Raw genomic sequence first — 23818 nt, forward strand, 5'->3', positions numbered from 1 at the left:
AGAAGCTTAACAGTTGGTCTTCGACTAATGGCTGTTTTAATGAGAAATAACATATGTCGCTTTAGAATTAGCAGAGCGATTGGTGATCAGTAAGTAAGGCTCAGAAAGATGACGATTTTGCTATGACAGAGGCAAGAGATTAGCTAAGAGTCCTGTTTTGCTACCATTCCCTGGGTTGTGAAGATGTCCTGGAGTGGGAAATGGCGATCCACTCCAGTATTCTTGCCTGAAAAATCCCATGGACAGAGGAGCCTGGCAGTCTACAGTCCAAAGGGTTGTAAAGAGTTGAACATGACTGAGCAACTGAACACACATGCAGTTAACAGCTTTTTGCAGTTAACTGCTTTTTGCATTAAATATATGTGTTTACAAACAGTTAGCTAATACCAGTAGATCACTGTATTTAACTCCACATTAGGGACATACACTTTTCTGGGGCATGAGCCCACTGTACCCCTCTTTGCCTGGCCAAGCAATAAAGCTATTCTTTTCTAATTTATCCCCCCAAAACAGCTCCAAATTGAAAATTATCCTATATATTTAAAGAAACCCATTATTACCATTCTTACAGCATTTCTACTATATCAGTATAGATATCATAAGACCCTAATGTGAAAGTAAAGCACCATTAACCAGTATTAACTAGCTGTTATGTAGGAGTGGCTTTAAAGAACTGATCCTCAAGTGGTAAAGAATCTGTTTGCAATTCAGGAGACTCAGAAGACATGGGTTCAATCCGCAGGTCAAGAAGATCCTCTGGAGAAGAAATGGCAACCCACTCAGGTATCCTTGCCTGGAGAATCCCATGGACAGAGAAGCCTACTGGGCTGCAGTCCATAGGGTGGCAAACAGTTGGACATGACTGAGCATGCACACGTTAACAGAAACTCACCGAATTAACTGTGCTCTTCCAGGTGAAAGAGATGATCTGGACTTTTCAAGTTTTCCTCCATGTTTTTCTACTTGGGTGTCTCTTAGTGTATTTCTGCTCCTAAAGAAATATTAATTGTATTAATTACTTTATGCTAAAAGAATATTAAAAACATAAACGTGTACAAATATTCCATCATTATCATCACCCAAATGATGTGTTTTCCTGACAGAGAATGACTATGAGTTTCAGTCTCATCTGACACCTGAGAGGTCCCTTCTGTCCTGCAAGCAGAGCCATGCATTTTATATAATGGAGAAACACTTGTCCAGTATTTCTTCTTGCCAGAAACAGGTCTTCACAGGTTGCTATCACTGGAAAGGTCCTTCAGTCTATGTCTTCTGCCCTGAGTCCCAACTGCCTGTGTTTTCCTTGCCCACCCGACATCACAGCAGGGCCTGTGTCTGATTTTCTGGACATTCTCCAGCTTAGTCTACTCTTTGGCACATACTGGTTTGCATTAAATCCTTGTTTAGTAAATTCTTAACTGAAAAAAAAATAAGCACGTGGAAAAAGCAGTATTTTATAATTCCATCCCTCAGTTAACAGATGAGCCCATACACTTATCATTTTCAGACTCACCCTTTCAAAGAGAGCCAAAAGGTCAAATACCCGCAAATCAGGGAGAATCAGAGGAGCAAGGTGTCTCACCTCCCACAAGTCTCCCCTCTCTCAGCTCTCTGAGTCTGTGTCCAAAATACAATCATCTGTGCTTCTTGGAATCCCTATAGGTGAGTGTCCCCACATGACCAGTAGGGAGCCTGTTCTTAATCAATAAGAGGACAACATGGAACACTAAAAATAGACTGAAACTTGTAACCCATTTGCTAAAACTTCACAAAGTGCTCTAGGTGCTTCTGACTGCTTTGGGTTTGGTAACACTGGCCTTTATTCTTTGCTTTGGCACCAATTTACAAAGGGTCCCGAATGGAGCTAGGCTTGTACATTTCAGACTTTCATAAAACCAGTGTCCACTTTACTCAGGCCTGTCACATGTTTCAGATTCTATCCTTTTTATAATATTCACTTAAAGTTCTCTTAATACACATGGTACCACCACTATGAAGTTTCCCCTAATTAACTCCACATGATTTTATATTTATTTGTTTAACTAATTTATTTAATTGGAGGCTAATTACTTTACATTATTGTAGAGGTTTTTGCCATACATCGACATGAATCAGCTATGGGTGCACATATGTTCCCCATCTAGAACCTCCCTCCCACCACTGGTCATCCCAGGGCACCAGCCCTGAGCACCCCGTCTCATGCATCGAACCTGGACCAGCAATCCGCTTCACATATGATAATGTACACATTTCAACACTACCCTCTCAAGTCATCCCACCCTTGCCTTCTCCCATTGAGTCCAAAAGACTGTTCTTTACATCTGTGTTTCTTTTGCTGTCTCACATATAGGGTCATCGTTACCATCTTTCTAAATTCTATATATATGCCTTAGTATACTGTATTGGTGTTTTTTTTTTTTTTTCTGACTTACTTCACTCTGTATAATAGGCTCCAGTTTCATCGACCTCATTAGAACTGATTCAAATGCATTCTTTTTAATGGCTGAGTAATATTCCATTGTGTATATGTACCACAGCTTCCTTATCCATTCATCTGCCGATGGACATCGAGGTTGCTTCCATATCCTGGCTATTGTAAACAGTGCTGCGATGAACAAGATGAACATTGTCTCTTTCAATTCTGGTTTCCTCAGTGTGTATGCCCAGCAGTGGGACTGCTGGGTCGTATGGCAGTTCTATTTCGTTTTTTTAAGGAATCTCCACACTGTCCTCCATAGTGGCTGTACTAGTTTGCATTCCCACCAACAGTGTAAGAGGGTTCCTTTTTCTCCACACCCTCTCCACCATTTATTGTTTGTAGACTTTTTGATGGCAGCCATTCTGACTGCCGTGAGACGGTACCTCGTTGTGTTTTTGATTTGCATTTCTCTGATAATGAGTGATGTTGAGCATCTTTTCATGTGTTTGTTAGCCATCTGTATGTCTTCTTTGGAAAAATGTCTGTTTAGTTCTTTGGCCCATTTTTTGATTGGGTCATTTATTTTTCTGGAATTGAGCTGCAGGAGCTGCTTGTATATTTTTGAGATTAATTCTTTGTCAGTTGCTTCATTTGCTATTATTTTCTCCCATTCTGAAGGCTGTCTTTTCACCTTGCTTATAGTTTCCTTTGTTGTGCAAAAGTGCTTAAGTTTACTTAGGTCTCATTTATCTTTGCTTTTATTTCCATTACTCTGGGAGGTGAGTCATAGAGGATCCTGCTGTGATTTATGTCAGAGAGTGTTTTGCCTATGTTTTCCTCTAGAAGTTTTATAGTTTCTTTTTGTGTATGGTGTTAGAAAGTGCTCTAGTTTCATTCTTTTACAAGTGTTTAACCAGTTTTCCCAGCACCACTTGTTAAAGAGATTGTCTTTTCTCCACTGTATATTCTTGCCTCCTTTGTCAAAGATAAGGTGTCCTTAAGTGTGTGGATTTATCTCTGGGCTTTCTATTTCATTCCATTGATCTATATTTCTGTCTTTGTGCCAGTACCATACTGTCTTGATGACTGTAGCTTTGGAGTATAGTCTGAAGTCAGGCAGGTTGATTTCTCCAGTTCCCTTCTTCTTTCTCAAGATTGCTTTGGCTATTTTAGTTTTTTTTGTATTTCCATACAAATTGTGAAATTATTTGTTCTATTTCTCTGGAAAATACTGTTGGTAGGTTGATAGGGATTGCATTGAATCTATAGATTGCTTTGGGTAGTATACTCACTTTCACTATATTGATTTTACCGATCCATGAACATGGTATATTTCTCCATCTATTTGTGTCATCTTTGATTTCTTTCACCAGTATTTTATAGTTTTATATATATATAGGTCTTTTGTTTCTTTAGGTAGATGTATTCCTAAGTATTTTATTCTTTTTGTTGCAATGGTGAACGGAATTGTTTTCCTTAATTTCTCTGTTTTCTGATTGTTAGTGCATAGGAAATGCAAGGGATTTCTGTGTGTTAATTTTATATCCTGCAACTTTACTATATTCATTGACTAGCTCTAGTAATTTTCTGGTGGAGTCTTTAGGGTTTTCTATGTAGAGGATCATGTCATCTGCAAACAGTGAGAGTTTTACTTCTTCTTTTCCAATCTGGATTCCTTTTATTTCTTTTTCTTCTCTGATTGCTGTGGCTAAAACATCCAAAGCTATGTTGAATAGTAGTGGTGAGAGTGGGCACCCTTGTCTTGTTCCTGAATTTGGGGGAAATGTTTTAAATTTTTCACCATTGAGGATAATGTTTGCTGTGGGTTTATCATATATGGCTTTTATTATGTTGAGGTATGTTCCTTCTATTCCTTCCTTCTGGAGGGTTTTTATCATAAATGGATGCTGAATTTTGTCAAAGGCCTTCTCTGCATCTATTGAGATAATCATATGGTTTTTAATCTGTCAATTTGTTAATGTGGTGTATCACAATGATTGATTTGCAGATATTAAAGAATCCTTGCATCCCTGGGATAAAGCCCACTTGGTCATGATGTATGATCTTTTTAATATGTTGTTGGATTCTGCTTGCTAGAATTTTGTTAAGGATTTTTGCATCTATGTTCATCAGTGATATTTGCCTGTAGTTTTCTTTTTTTGTGGCATCTTTGTCTGGTTTTGGTATTAGGGTGATGGTGGACTCAGAATGGGTTTAGAAGTTAACCTTCCTCTGAAATTTTCTGGAAGAGTTTGCATAGGATAGGTGTTACCTCTTTTCTAAATTTTTGGTAGACTTCAGCTGTGAAGTCATCTGGTCTTGGGTTTTTTGCTAGAAGATTTCTGATTACAGTTTCGATTTCTGTGCTTGTGATGGGTCTGTTAAGATTTTCTATTTCTTCCTGGTTCAGTTTTGAAAAGTTCCACTTCTCTAAGAATTTGTCCATTTCTTCCAAGTTGTCCATTTTATTGGCATATAATTGCCGATAGTAGTTTCTTACGATCTTTTGTATTTCTGTGTTGTCTGTTGTGATTTCTCCACTTTCATTTCTGATTTGATTCTTCTCCCTTTTTTTCTTGATGAGTCTGGCTAATGGTTTGTCTATTTTATTTATCTTCTCAAAGAACCAGCTTTTAGCTCTGTTGATTTTGGCTATGGTCTCCTTTGTTTCTTTTTCATTTATTTCTGCCCTAATTTTTATGATTTCTTTCCTTCTACTAACCCTAGGGTTCTTCATTTCTTCCTTTTCTAGTTGCTTTAGGTGCAGAGTTAGGTTATTTATTTGACTTTTCTCTTGTTTCTTGTGGTAAGCTTGTATTGCTATGAACCTTCCCCTTAGCACTGCTTTTACTGAATCCCATAGGTTTTGGATTGTTCTGTTTTCATTTTCATTCTTTTCTATGCATATTTTGTTTTTATTTCTTCTGTGATTTGTTGGTTATTCAAAAGTGTGTTGTTTAGCCTCCATATGTTTGTATTTTTAATATTTTTCCTGTAGTTGACATCTAATATTACTGCATTGTGATCAGAAAAGATGCTTAGAATGATTTCACTTTTTTTTAATTTACAAAGGCTAGATTTAAGGCCCAAGATGTGATCTATCCTGGAGAAGGTCCGTGTGCACTTGAGCAAAAGGTGAAATTCATTGTTTTGAGGTGAAATGTCCTACAGATATCAATTAGGTCTAACTAGTGCATTGTATCATTTAAAATTTGTGTTTCCTTGCTAATTTTCTGTTTAGTTGATCTATCCATAGGTGTGAGTGGGGTAGTAAAGTCTCCCACTATTATTGTGTTACCATTAGTTTCCCCTTTCATACTTGTTAGCATTTGTCTTACATATTGTGGTGCTCCTATGTTGGGTGCATATATATTTATAATTATTATATCTTCTTCTTGGATTGACACTTTGATTATTATGTAGTGTCCTTCCTTGTCTCTTTTCACGGTCTTTATTTCAAAGTCTATTTTATCTGATATGAGTATTGCTACTCCTGCTTTCTTTTGGACTCCATTTGCGTGAAATATCTTTTTCCAGCCCTTCACTTGCAGTCTGTATGTGTCCCTTGTTTTGAGGTGGGTCTCTTGTAGGCAGCATATATAGGGGTCTTGTTTTTGTGTCCATTCAGCCAGTCTTTGTCTTTTGGTTGGGGCATTCAACCCATTTACATTTAAGGTAATTATTGATAAGTATGATTCCATTACCATTTACTTTGTTGTTTTGGGTTCAAGTTTATAAAGCTTTTCTGTGTTTCCTGTCTATAGAAGATCCTTTAGCATTTGTTGAAGAGCTGGCTTGGTGGTGATGAATACGCTCAGCTTTTGCTTGTCTGTAAAGCTTTTGATTTCTCCTTCATATTTGAATGAGATCCTTGCTGGGTACAGTAATCTGGGTTGTAGGTTTTTCTCTTTCATCACTTTAAGTATGTCTTGCCATTCCCTTCTGGCCTGAAGAGTTTCTATTCAAAGATCAGCTGTTATTCTTATGGGGATCCTCTTGTGTGTTACTTGTTGTTTTTCCCTTGCTGCTTTTAACATTTGTTCTTTGTGTTTGATCTTCATTAATTTTATTAAAATGTGTCTTGGGGTGTTTCACCTTGGGTTTATCCTGTTTGGGACTCTATGGGTTTCTTGGACTTGAGTGGCTATCTCCTTCCCCATTTTAGGGAAGTTTTCAACTATTATCTCCTCAAGTATTTTCTCATGGCCTTTCTTTTTGTGTTCTTCTGGGACCCCTATGATTCGAATGTTGGGGCGTTTGACATTGTCCCAGAGGTCTCTGAGGTTGTCCTCATTTCTTTTAATTCTTTTTCTCTTTTTCCTCTCTGCTTCATTTATTTCCACCATTCTATCTTCCACCTCACTTATCCTATCTTCTGCCTCAGTTATTCTACTGTTGGTTCCCTCCAGAGTGTTTTTGATCTCAGTTATTGCATTATTCATTATTGATTGACTCTTTTTTTATTTCTTCTAGGTCCTTGTTAAACTTTTCTTGCATCTTCTCAAACCTTGTTTCCAGACTATTTATCTGTAATTCCATTTTGTTTTCAAAAGTTTGGATAATTTTTACTATCATTATTCTGAATTCTTTTTCAGGTAGACTCCCTATCTTCTCCTCTTTTGTTTGGTTTGGTGGGCATTTGTTGTGTTTCTTTACCTGCTTAATATTTCTCTGCCTTTTCATCTTGTTTAGATTGCTGTGTTTGGGGTGGCCTTTCTGTATGCTGGAAGTTTGTGGTTCCTCTTTATTGTGGAGGTTCCTCCCTGTGGGTGGGATTGAATGAGTGGCTTGTTGAGGTTTCCTGATTAGGGAAGCTTGCATCAGTGTTCTGGTGGGTGGAGCTGGGATTCTTCTCCCTGGAGTGCAATGAAGTGTCCAGTAGTGAGTTTTGAGGTGTCTATGGGTTTGATGTGACTTTGGGCAGCCTGTATATTAATGCTTAGGGCTATGTTCCTGCATTGCTGGAAAATTAGCATGGTACGTCTTGCTCTGGAACTTGTTGGCTCTTGGGTGGAGCTTGGTTTCAGTGTAGGTATAGAGGCTTTTGGATGAGGTCTTGTCAATTAATGTTCCCTGGAGTCAGGAGTTTTCTGGTGTTATCAAGTTTTGGATTTAAGCCTCCTGCCTCTGGTTTTTCAGTCTTATTCTTACAGTAGCCTCAAGACTTCTCCATCCATACTGCACCAATGATAAAACATCTAGGTTAATGGAGAAAAGATTCTCCACAGTGAGGGACACCCAGAGAGGTTTGCAGAGTTACACACAGAAGAGAAGAGGGATGAGGGAGATAGAGGTGACCAGGAGGAGAAGAGGAGGAATCAAAAGGGGAGAGAGCAATGTAGCCAGTATCAATTCCCTATGTGCTCTCCACAGGCTGGAACACCCAGAGAGGTTCACTGAGTACAAAGAGAAGAGAAGAGGGAGAAAGGAGAGATGACCAGGAGAAGAGGGGGAGTCAAAAGGAGAGAGACAGATCTAGCCAGTAATCAGTTCCCTAAGTGTTCTCCATAGCCCAGAATACTCAAAGAGAGTCACAGCACTGGGTAGAGAAGAGAAAGGGGAGGGAGGCAATCAAGCCAGTAATCACACACCTAAGTAAAAATGGGTACTGAAGATTGGATTCTTAAAGGTACAAAATTGATAACAAATACCAAAAAGCAAAGATTAAAAATCTAGAGTAGAGGTTAGACTCTCAAAAATACAATAGTAAACATACAAAACAAAATCACAAAAATAATTTAAAATATATATGAAATTTGCTTTAAAAATAGGGTCTTTTTTTTTGTCAAGGTAATAGTAGGTTATAAAAATGAAAGTTAAAGGAGTAATAAAGGGCTTTAAAAGACGCTTACTCCTTGGAAGAAAAGTTACGACCAACCTAGATAGTATATTCAAAAGCAGAGACATTACTTTGCCAACAAAGGTCCGTCTAGTCAAGGCTATGGTTTTTCCAGTGGTCATGTATGGATGTGAGAGTTGGACTGTGAAGAAAGCTGAGTGCTGAAGAACTGATGCTTTTGAACTGTGGTGTTGGAGAAGAGTCTTGAGAGTCCCTTGGACTGCAAGGAGATCCAACCAGTCCATTCTGAAGATCAGCCCTGGGATTTCTTTGGAAGGAATGATGCTAAAGCTGAAACTCCAGTACTTTGGCCACCTCATGGGAAGAGTTGACTCATTGGAAAAGACCCTGATGCTGGGAGGGATTGGGGGCAGAAGGAGAAGGGGACGATGGAGGATGAGATAGCTGGATGGTATCACTGACTCAATGGACGTGAGTCTGGGTGAACGCAGGGAGTTGGTGATGGACAGGGAGGCCTGGCGTGCTGCGATTCATGGGGTCGCAAAGAGTCGGACATGACTGAGCAACTGAACTGAACTTAAAGGGCTTAAAAATAAAATTTTTTTTTTTAATTTTAAAATGATAATAGTAAAATATATCTAGGAATTTCTCTAGAGCTGTTGTGGGCAGTATGGGGTCAGTTCAGTTTCAGATAGTTCCTTGTTCCAGCTTATACTTCTTCTTGAGGCCTATAGGCCCCTTCCAATGTAGTAGGTGCTAACTATAGGGTTTTAATCTGTTGCACCGGTCACTTTCCTCTGTTTATTTTGGCTTCTTCTGTTTGCAAGTCTCTTCAGTGTCTAATTTCCGCCCTGACACAAGGGGGTGCAGGTGGTTACTTATTTAGGCTCACTTGTTCAGTTGTGCTGTGGGGCGGGAGGAACGCTGCAAACAAATATCACTGGTGTGTGTAGGGAGCGCTCGCAGTGTCTGGGCCACAGTGGGTTTGCCCCCATTCACGACATGTGTGCCTTTGCAGTCTACACTGCTCAAGCTCCAGGTTGCTCTGCAGGGGAACTGTCTAAAGCAGGCCCTGGGTTGCATGCACTTCCCAGGTCTAAGCCACTCAGGTTCAGGTTCTTAGGTACTCCACAAAAGCACAGACTCAGTTGGACCTGTGTTCTGTGCCCTTCCCAGGTCTGAGCAGCTCAGGCAAAAAGGTGCTTGGCAAGCGCACTCTCCCCACGTGATGCAGTGTGCTTATCTCCTCCCCTGTCCCAGCTGCTCTGTTTCCTAGGTGCACAGCGGGAGCGCTGTGTGTCTCCTTTAGGGAGCTGATCACTGGCTGCAACCTTCCTGGTGGATGTCAACTGTCCAGGATCTCAGGAAGACTTGGTTAGCAACTGGAAGCCTGCTCGCAGTTTGGTAGAGAATGCCATATCTGGGACAGAGATTGCCCCTTGCTGGCTCTGGCTGCCGCCTGCCTGCCTCTCTGCCTCCAGTGGGAGATGGGCTGGTCTGCAGCCAGCTAGCTCTCCTCTGGTATTCACTCAGTCCTTTGTTCTGTGAGCGGCCTGGCAGAAAAGCTCTAGGTTAGAGCTTTTCGTGGCAAAGTTCTCTCTCTCGCTCGCTTTCTTTTTTTTTTTCTCTCTGGCTATCCCACAGTTTGGGTTGCTATCTCATGTTAGCTCCCTGAGATTGCCCTCAGGGCATTCAGGCCTGGTCCTTAACCAATGCAGCCTGTGCCTCCCTGTTCAGCCCCCACTTGCTGGTGGCAGATGCGAGCGCCTGGGCTACTTCTCTGCTGGGAGTTGTAGTTAGGCACGTAATCTGTGGGTTTTATTTATTTATTTTTTCCTCCCAGTTATGTTGCCCTCTGAGATTCCAAAACTCCCCTTAGACCTGCCGGTGAAAGGGTTTCCTGGTATTTGGATACTTCTCCTTCTTCACAACTCCCTCCCCAGGACGGGTCTCCGTCCCTACCTCTTTTGTTTCTCTTTTTATCTTTTATATTTTATCCTACCTCCTTTTGAAGACAATGGACTGCCTTTCCGGGTGCCTGATGTCCTCCACCAGCATTCAGAAGTTGTTTTGTGGAATTTTCTCAGTGTTCAAATGATCTTTCAATGAATTTGTGGGGGAGAAAGTGGTCAGGAGACCACTTTCCTATTCCTCCACCATCTTAGGACTGCCTCCTGATTTTATATTTAATCACATAATTTAACACTACTTAATCAGGTCCCTACCACAATGTTTACATTCTCCCATGAGATTCCTCCATGTGTTTTATCATCATTTTCATTTGTTATTTGCCCTGACTCACCAGGCACATGAAAGTGAATTGTGCTCTCCTTCCATGGTCCTCTGTACACAAACCCAGTTTGATGTCAAATCTTTCTTCTTGGAACACGAAGAGGGGAAAAGAGAACCAACCCTTAATTACTTTGGAGGGAGGTGTATATATATACTCTGTATTTTCCTCCAATGAAATGAAGTTATGTGAAAAGTTAGATAAACATGTGGTAGGGAAGTATGTATCAGAAAACCCATTATGTTAATATCTACCTACTCTTTGGAACTGACACTGGTCCTCCAGTTTAAACTTGGCTCCAATCTCTTGGTCAGTTGACTCCTTCCCAGATTAATTCGGTTCTTCTCCTGTGTACTCTTGTGGGAAGTAACACTAGCTTTGTGTGTAATGGCCACTTCCTGCTTAGGTGCCTCGTTAGGCTGATCCTTTTGTGGTTGTTCACTGAATTTAATTTCCTTCAATTAATAAAAAAAGAAAAAAGAGCATATTTTTATAATGATACTGTTTCTGAATTATCTCATGCTATCTGAAAATTCACCACTCTGGTGATAAATTCAAGATGTCTCAGGATGCTCTAACTTGTGTTGCTTAGCAACACAAATTGAATCTGGGCAACTTCAAGACTAAGCCCTCTACTGGAGTTAGGCTGACAGTAATGGGATGGTCCTAAACTCACAGCTCTTATACAGCCCACACAGATACTGCAGCGGGGCTGGATTGACTCACTCCTCACCACCACCTGAAAAAAATTATACTCAAACCCTATAAAGGCTGAGATGCATCTTAGTCAAATTGCTGAGACCAAGGATAAAGGGATCATCTTGCAGGTAGCCAGAAACTGAAGACACTTTATAGACAGAGGAAGAAACATAACAATTAAAAGACACTTCTCATCAGAGACAATGCAATCCAGAAGACAAGGGAGGGATACAGTTAAGGTGATGAAAAGGAAAAAAATTCACATCCTCTTAACTCAAAATTCTATACAGAGAAAAAGAAAATCTTTTGAAAATAAGGATAAAATAGACATTCACAGATGAAGAAAAGCTGAGAGAATTCATTATCAGAAAGACCTAGGATAAAAATTGTTCATGGAGCTCTTCAGTCAGAAGGAATCTCATACTAGACAGAACATGGATATACATAAAATAATGCTGAAATGATAAAAATAAATATAAAAGACTTGTTTGGTAAGGGGTTACCACACCACATGTGTTACTAGTAACAACAACATGTAACTAGCACGTTGAAGTAAAATTCATGACTACAATAGTACAAAGGACTGCGAGTGGCATTTGAAGCCACTTGTAAACTTCTTGCTGCTGCTGCTGCTAAGTCGCTTCAGTCATATCCAAGTCTGTGCGACCCCATAGACGGCAGCCCACCAGGCTCTCCGTCCCTGGGATTCTCCAGGCAAGAACACTGGAGTGGGTTGCCATTTCCTTCTCCAATGCATGAAAGTGAAAAGTCAAAGTGAAGTCGCTCAGTTGTGTCCGACTCCTAGAGACCCCATGGACTGCAGCCTACCAGGCTCCTCGGTCCATGGGATTTTCCAGGCAAGAGTACTGGAGTCAGTTGCCATTGCCTTCTCCGTGTAAGGTTCTTAGACTAGTGGTAAAACTGTACAATATTGTTCAAAGGCACACTCTATAAATTAGAGACATATATGCCCAAGTGAGATACTTTTAAAAAGTAGCATAACTGATGAACTAATAGCATAAATAAAATGGAATCATTTCTAAAAGTTCAATTAATCCAAAAGGCAAAGAAAAAAAGGAGACAAAGAATAAATGACACTAATAAAAGCAAATAGCAAAAGAGTAAATTTAATTTAACTCTATCAGTAGGAACTTTAAATGAAAGTGATTTAAAGACTTCAATTAAAAGAAATCATCAGATTGGACGTAAAAGGAAAACCTAATTATTTGTAGTCTAAAAGAAACCACTTTATATATAAAGATATAAATACATTATAAGTAAAAGGCTGAAGAAAAATATCCTATGAAATCAATAATCAAAGCAGAAATGCCTATATTAACATCAGACAAAAAGGGACTTCAAAACAAATAATATTACCAGAGGTAAAGAGAGAGACACATAATGACAGAGCCAATTACCACCCAATTCTAATTATGTTCACAATAGAATTTCAAAAGACATAAAGCAGAAATAGAACAGGAAAAACAGATAAATCCACAATTAGGAAACTTCAAAACTCCCCTCTCAGAAATCAACAAAGTGAGTAAAACAAAACTTAATAAGAGTATAAAAGACCTGAGGAAAACTATCAACCACCTGAATGTAACTGACATTTATGGAACACACCACACACAGCAGCAGAATACACATTCTTCTCAAAAGCACAAGGAAAAAACTGACCAAATTGTAAGCCATAAAACAAACATCCACAAATTTAAAAGAACTGGAATCATATAAAATACTTTCTCTTAATAAAATGGACATAAGCTAGAAACTCATAAAAAGATATGTGGAAAATCTTCAGATATATTGATTTGCATGAAAACATAGAGTCTCTGGGAGATAGTTCACATGGTGCTGTTAAAGAAACTCACAGCATAAAATTTCATATTAAAAAATATAGGTCTCAAACCAATTCCTAAGCTTCCAACTCAAGAAATTAAATAAGAGCAAATTAAGCTTTAAGAGATCAGAAGAAATAAAATTATAAGAGCAGAAATAAAATAAAACAATAAAGAAAATCAATGAAACAAATAATTGTTCTTTGAAAAGACCAGTAAAATTGATCACTTTTTTCCAGATGAGTTAAGAACAAAGAGAAGATATAAGTGACCAATATTAGGCATGAAAGATGGATCCTTTAGAGAGCAAATCCTCTAGACATCAGAAGATAATAGTGGAGTAGTATTTGATGTCAATACATTAGGTAAGTTAGACAAAATGTACAAATGCATTGAAAGCTATGAACCACCAATGCTTAGCAAGAGAAAGAAATATCAATAGTTCTGTATCTATTAAAGAAATAAAATTCTCAACATAAACCCTTTCAACAATGAAACCTTCAAGTAGAGATGGCTTCCTTGGTAAACTCTACCAAACATTAACAAAGAAATAAGACTCAATCTATATGAAGAATTCCAGAAAGAAGAAAAGTAGTGAATACTTCCAAATTCATTTGCGGCCACATTACCCAGATACAAAAACCAGACAAAGACATTAAAAGATAACTACTAAGCCATATCCTTCATGACTATAGACACAAAAATCCTCAGCAAAATATTATCAAATTACGTTTAACAACACTAAGCAGGGTAAGAGATCGTGACGAAGTCGGAATTATCCTGGGATGCAATATTAGTTCAACATTCAAAAATCAATGACCATATCAACAGACTAAAGAAGAATAATTATGTGATCATCTCAAGAGATGCAGTAAAATCACCGCCTCCAAGCAGGAATGGACTCATTTCCCATGGTGTAAGTTGAGGCCTCATGGGAAGCATGTCCTCCTAGCCAGGTGAGTGTGAGCAGAGATGCAGTGGGGAGACCAAACTTCCACTCACTGCCCAGTGGTGTTGAGGCACCCTACCCTACTGGAGTAGGGTCCTCAATGGAGTCTAAGTGAGGAACTTGAATTTTTACACGCACTTTGCAGTACCCCAGACCTACACCATGAAGCCTACACTGAGAGAAATCCTGCTAAAACAAAAGACTGCCAAAAAATCCAAAGTTTCATAATATAATCCAAAAATGTCCAAGACACAATTTCAAAAAAATCACTCATCATACCAAGAACAAGGAAATGTCACAACCTGAATGAGAAAGGACGTTGAATAATTGATGCTTATACCAAAATGAAATAGATGATGGAATAATCTCAAACAGATGCTGGAGTAAGATTTTAAAGTAGCCATCATAAAAATGCTTCAACAATCAATAATAAGACTTGAAACAAATGAAAAATTAGAAAGTTTCAGCAAATAAATAGATGTTATAAAGAAGAACCAAATAGAAATTTTGAAATTTAAATTTACAAACCAAAATAACTCCCTGGATAGTTCAGCAACAGGATGGAGAAGAGAGAACCCGTGAACTTGAGGACAAACAATAGAAATTACCCAGTTTGAACCACAAAGAGAAAATACATTGGAAAAAAAAATAAACAGAGCCTCAAGATCTGTGGGACAGTAGAAAAATATCCAACATTCATGTTATCAGAGCACCAGAAGGAGAGGAGAAAGAAGGTCAGACTCTAAGAATGTCAGAAGTTTCCCCAAACTTGGAAAAGGACATAAATGTAAGATTCAAGAAGTTGAGCAAACCCTAAACAGAATAAACCCAAAGAAATTCCTATCAAGAGACATAATAATCTAACTCCATAAAACCAAAGTCAAGGAAAAGTAACAGCAATGAGAGAGAAAAAATATTTTACCTATAAGACAGAAACAATTAAAATAAGAGCAGATTTCTCATTAGAAAACATGGAGGCCAGAAAGACTGGAAACATTTTCCAAGTGCTGAAAATAAAGAACTGTCAACACAGAATACCATATATAGTGGAAATATTCATTAGGAATAAAGGGGGATTCAAGATGTTCTCAAATAAAGGAAAACAAAGAGAATTTGTCACCAACAGACCTACCTCCAAAGAATAAGAAGTTTTCTTAAACAGAAAGGATATGATAAAATAAGGAAATTGGCAACACCAGAAAGGAAGGAAAGAATCAGAGAAAGAATAAAAGTATGGGTAAACACAAAAGACTTTCATCCTCCTCTGATGTTGGATGGTTGAAGCACAATTATAACATTGTCTAATACAGTTTATCAATGTGAAGGAAATAAATACAAATATAAATGAGAGAGGGTATAGGGACTTAAAGGAAGACATGGTTTCTATACTTTACTCAGGTGGTAAAATATCAAACCAGTATATTATGACAAATTATGTATAACACAATATCTACAACAACCACCAAAAACTCAATACAAATAGATATACCTAAATACTATGGAAAAACCAAAATGGTATTAAAAAAAAAAGTTCAAGTAAGCCAAAGAAGACCAGGAAAAAGAAAAAGATAAACAAAACAGAAAACAGAAGGAAAAAACAGAAAATAAAACTAAGCTGGCAGACTTAAGCCCTGATATCAATAAGTAAAAGTAAATATTCTAGGGACTTCTCTAGTGATCCAGTTGTTAAGAATCCACCTGTCAATGCAGGGACATGGGTTCGATTCCTGGTCCAGGAAGATCCCACATGCTGCAGAGCAACTAAGCCCATGTGCCACAACTACTGAGCCAGCATTCTAGGGTTCAACAACGGAAACCACAGCAATGCGAAGCCCTCACACAGCAACTAGAGAGTAGCCCCTACTCACAGAAACTAGAGAAAGCCTGAGCTCAGCAACAAAAACCCATCACAGCCAAAAATGAAAGAATGAATGAATGAAAATAAATAGGCTTTTTAAAGTAAATGATCTAAACACACCATGTATATGATACATCGATATATAGAGTTTCAGAAAGTGGATTTTAAAAATGACTCAACTATATGTTATTCACAAGAAACTCACTTCAAATATAATGATATAGGTAGCTTGAACCAATTTCTTTAGTTAAAAGAAAGCCAGGGGTACCTATATGAATAGTAGATTAGCCTTCAGAAAAAAAGAAAATCACCAAAGACAGAAAGGGACATGACATAATGATAAAATAGTCAATTAAGAAAACGTAATCCTAAATGTGTATACAGAACTGCATATACAAAAGCAGAACTAAGAGGAGAAACACAAATCTACAATTATAGTTGGAGGATTTCAAATCCCTCTCAAAACTGATAGAAAATCAGCAAGGATATGAAGAATTCAACCACACCAAAAACCAAATTTATAACGTTGTTCAGAGTTTGTTCCCTGAATACAGTGGAATCAAACTAATAATGAACCATGTAATGGGAAAATCTAACACCAAGTAACAAACTTCTAAATCATGGGTCAAAGAGGAAGCCTCAAGGAAAAAAAAATTATGAGGTACAGTTGACTTAAGGGAATTGTTTTAAATACAAAAACTGAATGAAAATGATGAGAATAAAACACCAAAATGTGTGACAGGTGGGAAGTTCTGCAAGGAAAATTTACAGAACCGAATACTCACCTCGAAAGGAAGAAAGCTCTCAAATCAAGACTCTAAGCTGTTACCCTAAGAAACTAGAAAAAGAAGAGCAATGTAAACTCAAAGCAGGCAGAAGGATATAAAAGCAGATACACCTCTGAAGTGTCAAAGCTTTGCTGAGAGCAGGAAAGTGGAGTGTTCCCAACTTCTTACCACTGCCATGCCCGAGAGAGGTGCTCACTGCGTCTGAGAGACAAAATGTCAGAATGTGTGTCCAAAAGACAAACAGCTTCTCTACAGATGAATGTAGACGGAAGAGAATTCTTTATCCTGATATTAGTCATACCCGAAATTACCAAAATTCCTTTCAATGCAAGTATGACTAGATTAAATGTATGGTTTTAAAAAAAAGCTAGAGAAGAGTAAATGAAACCAAAAGTGACTTCTTTGAGAGAACTGAGTAAAATGATGGACTTCTAGCCAGATGGATCAAGAAAAAAATAAAACACAATGATTAATATCAGGCACGAGACAGGTAACAATAGTTACAGCTTCTACAGTTGTTAAAAGGTTAACAAAAGAATACTATAAACAAGTTTATACCAATCAGTTCAACAACTTTAGACAAAAGGGATACACATTCCTTTAAAAACCACCTAGCAAGCACCCTCAAGAAGAAACATAACCTGAAAGGCCCGATAACTAGTAAGTACATCGAATTTGTAGTTAGAAACCTCCCCACAGTGAACACTCCAGGCCCAGATGGCGTCACTGGTGAATTCTACATGACAGTTAACACAAGACACCAATTCTAAGCACTTTTCCAGAAAACTGAATGGGAGTTAGAATCTTCCAACTCATTCTATAAGGCCAGTATTAATCTGATACTCAAACCAGACAAAGATATTGAAGAAAAGAAATCTACACATTGATAATCCACACATTGATAATCCTAAACAGATGCAAAACTTCTTGATAAAATGTTAGCAAATTAAAATTTTAAAATAAATAAATAAAAAGGGTAATACACCCTGCACAAATGTAGTCCCAGAAATGTAAGGCTGGTTTCTCTTTCAAAAATCAATATAATTAACCAAGTTAAACTAAAAAATAAAATAAAATAAAATGATTAACGCAATAGGTACAGAAATATCATTTGATAAAATCCAACATCCAATCCTAATAAAGTTCTCAACAACTTTGATAGAGGGGAACTTCCTCAACCTTATAAATTTCATCTATGTAAAGCTGACAGGTGACAATAATTAGAAACTGAAAGTTTTCCCTTTACCACAAGGAACAAGAAACCACGTCTACTCAGTTCTGTACTGGAGGTTCCAGCTAGTGCATTAAGGAAAGAAAAAGAAATAAAATGATGGAAATTGGAAAGGAAGCAGTAAAATGATCTTTATTCAGAGACAATATGATCATCTATGTAGAAAACCCCTCAGAATCTACAAACCAGACAAAACTATTAAGTGACTTTAGCAAGGTTTCAGGATATGAAATCAGTATACAAAAGTGTATTTTATATACTAGCAACAAATAACCAGAAAGTGAAACCTTAAAACTATTGTTTAACAATAGCCCCAAAATAGGAAATATTTACAGATGGTTCACAAGAGATGTGCAAAACGTGTGTTGTAAGTTACAAAACAGTGCGGAGAGAAACTGAGTAAGATGGAGAGACACGCTGCGTAACATTAAACAGGGAGAAACACAGAGTTCCACGACCTGGAAACTCCAATGTTGTTAGGATGTCAGTTCTTAAATTGATTTATAGATTCAATACAGTATCATTCATAAATCCTTAGGGGTTTTTATGAAAAAACTGACAAGCTGACTATAAAATTCGAATGGACATGCAGAAGATACATAATAGCTGGCAACTCTGAAGAACAGCAGCAACATTGGACAAGTGACAATACCTAACCGAGACTGACTGACTACAGTAACCAAGACAGCGTGGCTCTGATATAAAAATAAACAGATCAAAGGAATAGAAATACACCCATACAAATGGACAACTGGGCAAAGAAAGGACAATTCTTTTTCAACAAATGATGCTGGAACCATTAGGTGTCTGCATGCAGAAGAAAAAAATGAACTCTGATCCATACCTCACAGCATGTACAAAAAATATATTAAACCGGATCATATGCCTAGATATGAAACCTAACATTTAAAAACTTTTAGAAAAAAAAAAAAAACAAAACACTGGAGAAAATCTTTGTGACACTGGATTTGGTAAAGCTTTATTAGCTACAACACTCTAAAAAATTAGTAAGTTGGACTTCATCAAAATTGAGGACATTTGTTCTTTGAAAGACTTTTTGGAGAATAAAATGACAAGCCACCACCTGGGAGGAAATATTTTACAAATCCTATCTCTGAAAGAAAATATAAGCTTATATGTATGTGTGTATGTATGTAGGTAGGTAGGTATATATCTCACAACTAAATAATAAGAAATTTAAAAAAAAATAAGAAATGGGCAAAAGATCTGACTATACACTTTACCACTTAAGATATATGAATCACATTCAATAAGCATATAAGAAGACGCATTCAGGAAGTGCAAATTAAAATTCAGTGAGATAGTGCTAACTCGCTTCAGTCGTGTCCGACTCTGTGTGACCCCACAGACGGCAGCCCACCAGGCTCCCCCATCCCTGGGGTTCTCCAGGCAAGAACACTGGAGTGGGTTGCCACTTCCTTCTCCAATGCATAAAAGTGAAAAGTGAAAGTGAAGTCGCTCAGTCATGTCCGACTCTTAGTGACCTCATGGACTGCAGCCTACCAGGGTCCTCGTCCATGGGATTTTCCAGGCAAGAGTACTGGAGTGGGTGCTATTGCCTTCTCTGCAGTGAGATGGTGGTGCACACCTATCAGAGAAAGTCTAAAATAAAGGAATGACACTACCACTCATTGACAAGTATGTGGCACAGCTGTAAGTCTGGTGCACAGAGTGGATGGAAAATCTTACAATCACTGGCAAGCAGTTCACCAGTTGTTTAAAAAGTTAAACGTATAACTACCACATAACCTTGCCATTTCAGTCCTACGTTTTACCCAAGAGAAATGAAAGAATATGGTCTGAAAAAATATAAACACCCAAAACAAAACATTAAAAATATGAAAGCTTAAATTTTAAAGATTTACACAATGTTTGGAAGACAAAGTAAAGGTGTATTTCCAGAAAGTGGCGTGGGGTGTATGAGAGAAAAGAAAATCAGAAGATCAACCTCAGAGGCCCCAAAATCCAACTAGAATCTCATAAAGAGAACAAGGAGAACAGAGAGGGAAAAAATGATTAAAGATGTAATACAAAAAATATTTTCCAGTTCTAAAAGACATATGTCATCATTAATGAAAAACAAACAGACACCAGCACCAACCATATCATCATGAAAATTACAGAACATCAGGGATAAGAGAAAATCCTACAGGCTCATTATATGAGCAAAGCCAAAACAAACAGGTCACATAGGAAAATGCCTTTAAAATTCTAAGAAAAAAATTATTTTGAAACTGTCATTATAGAAACAACAACTAAGAGAGAAGAATAAAGATATTTTCAAACATGCTAACCCTCAATTTTTCTCCTCCTATGTGCCTCTTTTACTCAGGAAGCACTACCAAAATGATGGGGTACACCAAGAAAAAGAAAACTGATGAGACGATAAAGGCCATATATGGAAAGCCCACAACTAACATCACATTCAATAGCAAAAGCCTGAAAGCATTTCCCCTAAGATCAGGAGTAAGACAAGGAATCTACTTTGGCCACTTCTATTCAGCATAGTTCTGAGAGTTCTAGTCATGAAATTTGGTAAGAAAAAGAAATTTAAAACATCCAAATTGGAAAAGAAAATGTAAACTATCTCTGTTCACAGATGACATGATCTTATACATAGAAAAACCTAAAGATTCAAAAGAAACTGAATTAAATAAATTTGGCAAATTAGCTGGATTCAATTTTGAATTTCACATTCAAACATTACTTCTGATTTTAACACTCAAATATCAGTTGTATTTCTATATGCTAAGCAGCGGACAATCAAAAAGGAAATTAAGAAAATAACTCTATTTGCAATAGCATCAAAGAGAATAAAATACTTAGGGATAAATTTAACTAAAAAGACAAAAGACTTACATGAAAACTACAAAATACTGCTGAAAGAAGTTAAAGTAGAAATAAACAAGTAGGAAAACATTCCACATTTGTAGGTTAAAAGATAATATTATTAAGATGACAATACTATACAAAGCAATTTACAGAGTCAATACAATCCCTATGAAAATCTCAATGATGTTTTTCTCAGAAATAGTAAAACCAAGACTAAAATTCGCACAGAAAGTCAAGGGACCCCAAATAACCAAAAAATGGTCTTGAAAAACAAGGACAAAGTTTGAGGATTCATACTTCCTGATTTCAAAACTAACAGAAAGCTATGATAGTCAAGAGTATGGGACTGGTATACAGATACACATACAGACTGATGGGATTGGATTGAGAGCCCAAAAATAAACCTTGAAATTTTTAGTTAATTGATTTTTAATGAGGATGACAAGACCATTCAGTGGGGGAAGAATAATCTCTGAAACAAATGGTGCTGGGAAAACCGAACATCCATGTGCAAAGGAGTGAAGGTGGACCCTAACGCTATACACAAAACCTAACTCCAGACGAATCAAAGACCTAAACTTGAGAGAACAAAAACAAAAAATTGTAGAAAGGTAGAAAAGTTAAGGGCAAATCTTTATTATGACAGATTTAGCAATGGTTCCTTAAATATGATACCAAAAGCACAAGTAACAAAAGAAAAAATATAAATTAGACTCTATCAAAATTTAAAATATTTGTATACCAAAGGGCACTATCAAGATGAGTATAAAGATAACCCACAGAAAAGGGGAAAACATTTGCAAACCTTCTAATAAAGAATTAATATCCACAATATATAAAGAACTCTAGCTCAAAAATGAGACAATTTTATAAAATGGACAAAGGATTTGAACAGACATTTCTTCAAAGAAGATATACAAATTACTAATAAGCACATGAAAATATGCTCAACATCACTAATTATTAGGGAAATGCAAATCAAAACCACAGTGGGATACACCATGTTCACACTTACTAGGATATCTATAGTAAATACAAATACACAGAAAATATCAGATGTTGGTGAGGACATAAAGAAGCTGGAATCTTCATACACTGCTATTGGGAATGTAAAATGATTCAGCGGATGTGAAAACAGCTTGGTGGTTCCTCTAAAAGTTAAATATAATTACCATATGAGCCAGAAAATCAACCCTGATGTGTACACCCGAAAGAACTGAAAATAGGGACTCAAAGAGATACTTGTACACCAATATTCATAGTATTTTTCACAATAACCAAAGGTAGAAAACCCAGTGTTCATCAAAAGATGAACAGAGAAACAAAATTTGGTACATACATAAATGGAATGTCATCCAGCCATAAAAAGGAATGATGTTCAGATACAGGCACGTCACAGATGAACCTTGAAAACTTTATGATATGTGAACTATACTAAACACAAAAGGACAAATATTGTGTGATTCCACTTATATGAAATACGTAGAATATGTAAATGCATAGACACAGAAAGTAGATTAGAGTTTATCAAGAGTTAGGGGGAGAAGGAAGGAAGAGTTACTGCTTAATGGAGTTATTGCTTAGTTCCAGATGATGATGATCTGGAAATAGTAGTAACGGTTGCACAGCTTTGTGAATGTACTTCCTGCCACTGGATTGTACACTTAAAATGGTTAACACAGCACATTTTATATTTTATGTATATATGTGTTTTATGACAATAACAACAACAACAATGGAAAACCAGGGTCCAGGAAACAGGTGATCAAAGACCAGGAAATAAAAAGAATTCATGAAATGATGACAAGGGGCCATGCTAGGCTGAATGACAACAGTCTGGCAAGAAAACAGAGCAGAAGCAGCAGCATCAGAAACACAATGAGCCTGTCCAATGAGCTCTTGAGGGGGCGTCTATAGAGTTGCCATCAGCCTGAGAATCAGCCCAGAACATAAGTGGATCATGTTAGTATTCTTAGAATTTTGTTTTCTACCTACATCAGCTTCAACCAAAATTTTATTTCACAAAATATCACACTGACTGATTTCTTTGTTCAGCACTATTTTACAAACCATGGAAGACATAAACAGTGTTCTTATGCACATGTAGTTGACACACTTATCAAGGCAATCCAACTAGGTAGTAATCATACGATTCCCGGAAAGGATGAAAATAATCAAAACATGTAGGCTTCATTACCAGGACTGAGTCCTTTGTTCTCAGTGTAATTAATTCAAAATGGAAAATGAAAAAGTCCTATTTAGAAAGCACTTTGAAATATCATTCCTGTCACCTAAAGAAAACCAGAAACATTCTTAAATTGCTACATTTACAACATGTATTACTTTACACTATATTGTGGAAAACACTCCAATAATTGAAAGTACTGTCCAAAACAATGCAGCATTAGTCTCCAATTTTTTATACTACAGAAAGTTGCAGCCAAAAACTGTAACGATATAAAAGTTCAAAGGAGACTGTAAAACTTACCTGTTTAGACATATTTTCTGAAAATATTGCTGATTTTTCTTTTAAAAGTGTGACAAGGTCTTTATAAATTTCTCCTTTTCTTTCATAATTAATTTGCCCTTCATCATCTGTTTTGCCCTTTGGAAGAAAGAGTTTGGTGCTGTAATTAATGGACTAGCAACGAAAGAACCTGATCAATAAATCACAACCCAACCACAAGTATTGTTTTCTTCTCTAAAGGATCCATGTGCTTGTCCTTACACATGAAACGTGCAGGCAAACCCTTCCCTCTTAATATAATGTAAATTCATTTATGTATTCACTCATTCAGCAAGCCTTTACCAAGGGCCTCCTAGACACACAGGGCTGCTAGACACACATGGCTCGCTGCTTCAGCAGAGACCTGAAAGCCCCTTCCCTCTGTTCTTCTGTCCTGTGAAAATGCATTACGACTTCATGAGACTTTGATGAAGTCATAAAGGCCTCTGAGGTGAGAATGTTACCACACAAAAGCCTATGTTCCTGTTGGTCACACCCTGCTCTTATTCTGTGTGGAGCATGATTACTATAGGCTCATGTTTCAGGGGTCTGACCTCCGTGTACCATCTGTCCCTCTTCCCTTG

The 23818-nt window shown here is 37.4% G+C and overlaps 1 protein-coding gene across 2 annotated transcripts in view; it reads right to left on the reverse strand.

Moving 5' to 3' along the window:
• Positions 1-23818, reverse strand: part of ODAD2 (outer dynein arm docking complex subunit 2) — a 162150-nt gene that overhangs the window by 121891 nt on the left and 16441 nt on the right. For both annotated transcript variants that reach the window (XM_006041652.3, XM_006041651.4), the window contains exons 7-9: positions 23217-23333; positions 10768-10964; positions 893-991 (exon numbers count right to left, since the gene is read on the reverse strand). In XM_006041652.3, the coding sequence (XP_006041714.2) occupies positions 893-991; positions 10768-10964; positions 23217-23333 (413 nt within the window). The remainder of the gene's footprint in view (positions 1-892; positions 992-10767; positions 10965-23216; positions 23334-23818) is intronic.

Source organism: Bubalus bubalis, chromosome 14 (genome assembly GCF_019923935.1).
Source record: "Bubalus bubalis isolate 160015118507 breed Murrah chromosome 14, NDDB_SH_1, whole genome shotgun sequence".
NCBI classification, from domain to species: domain Eukaryota; kingdom Metazoa; phylum Chordata; class Mammalia; order Artiodactyla; family Bovidae; genus Bubalus; species Bubalus bubalis.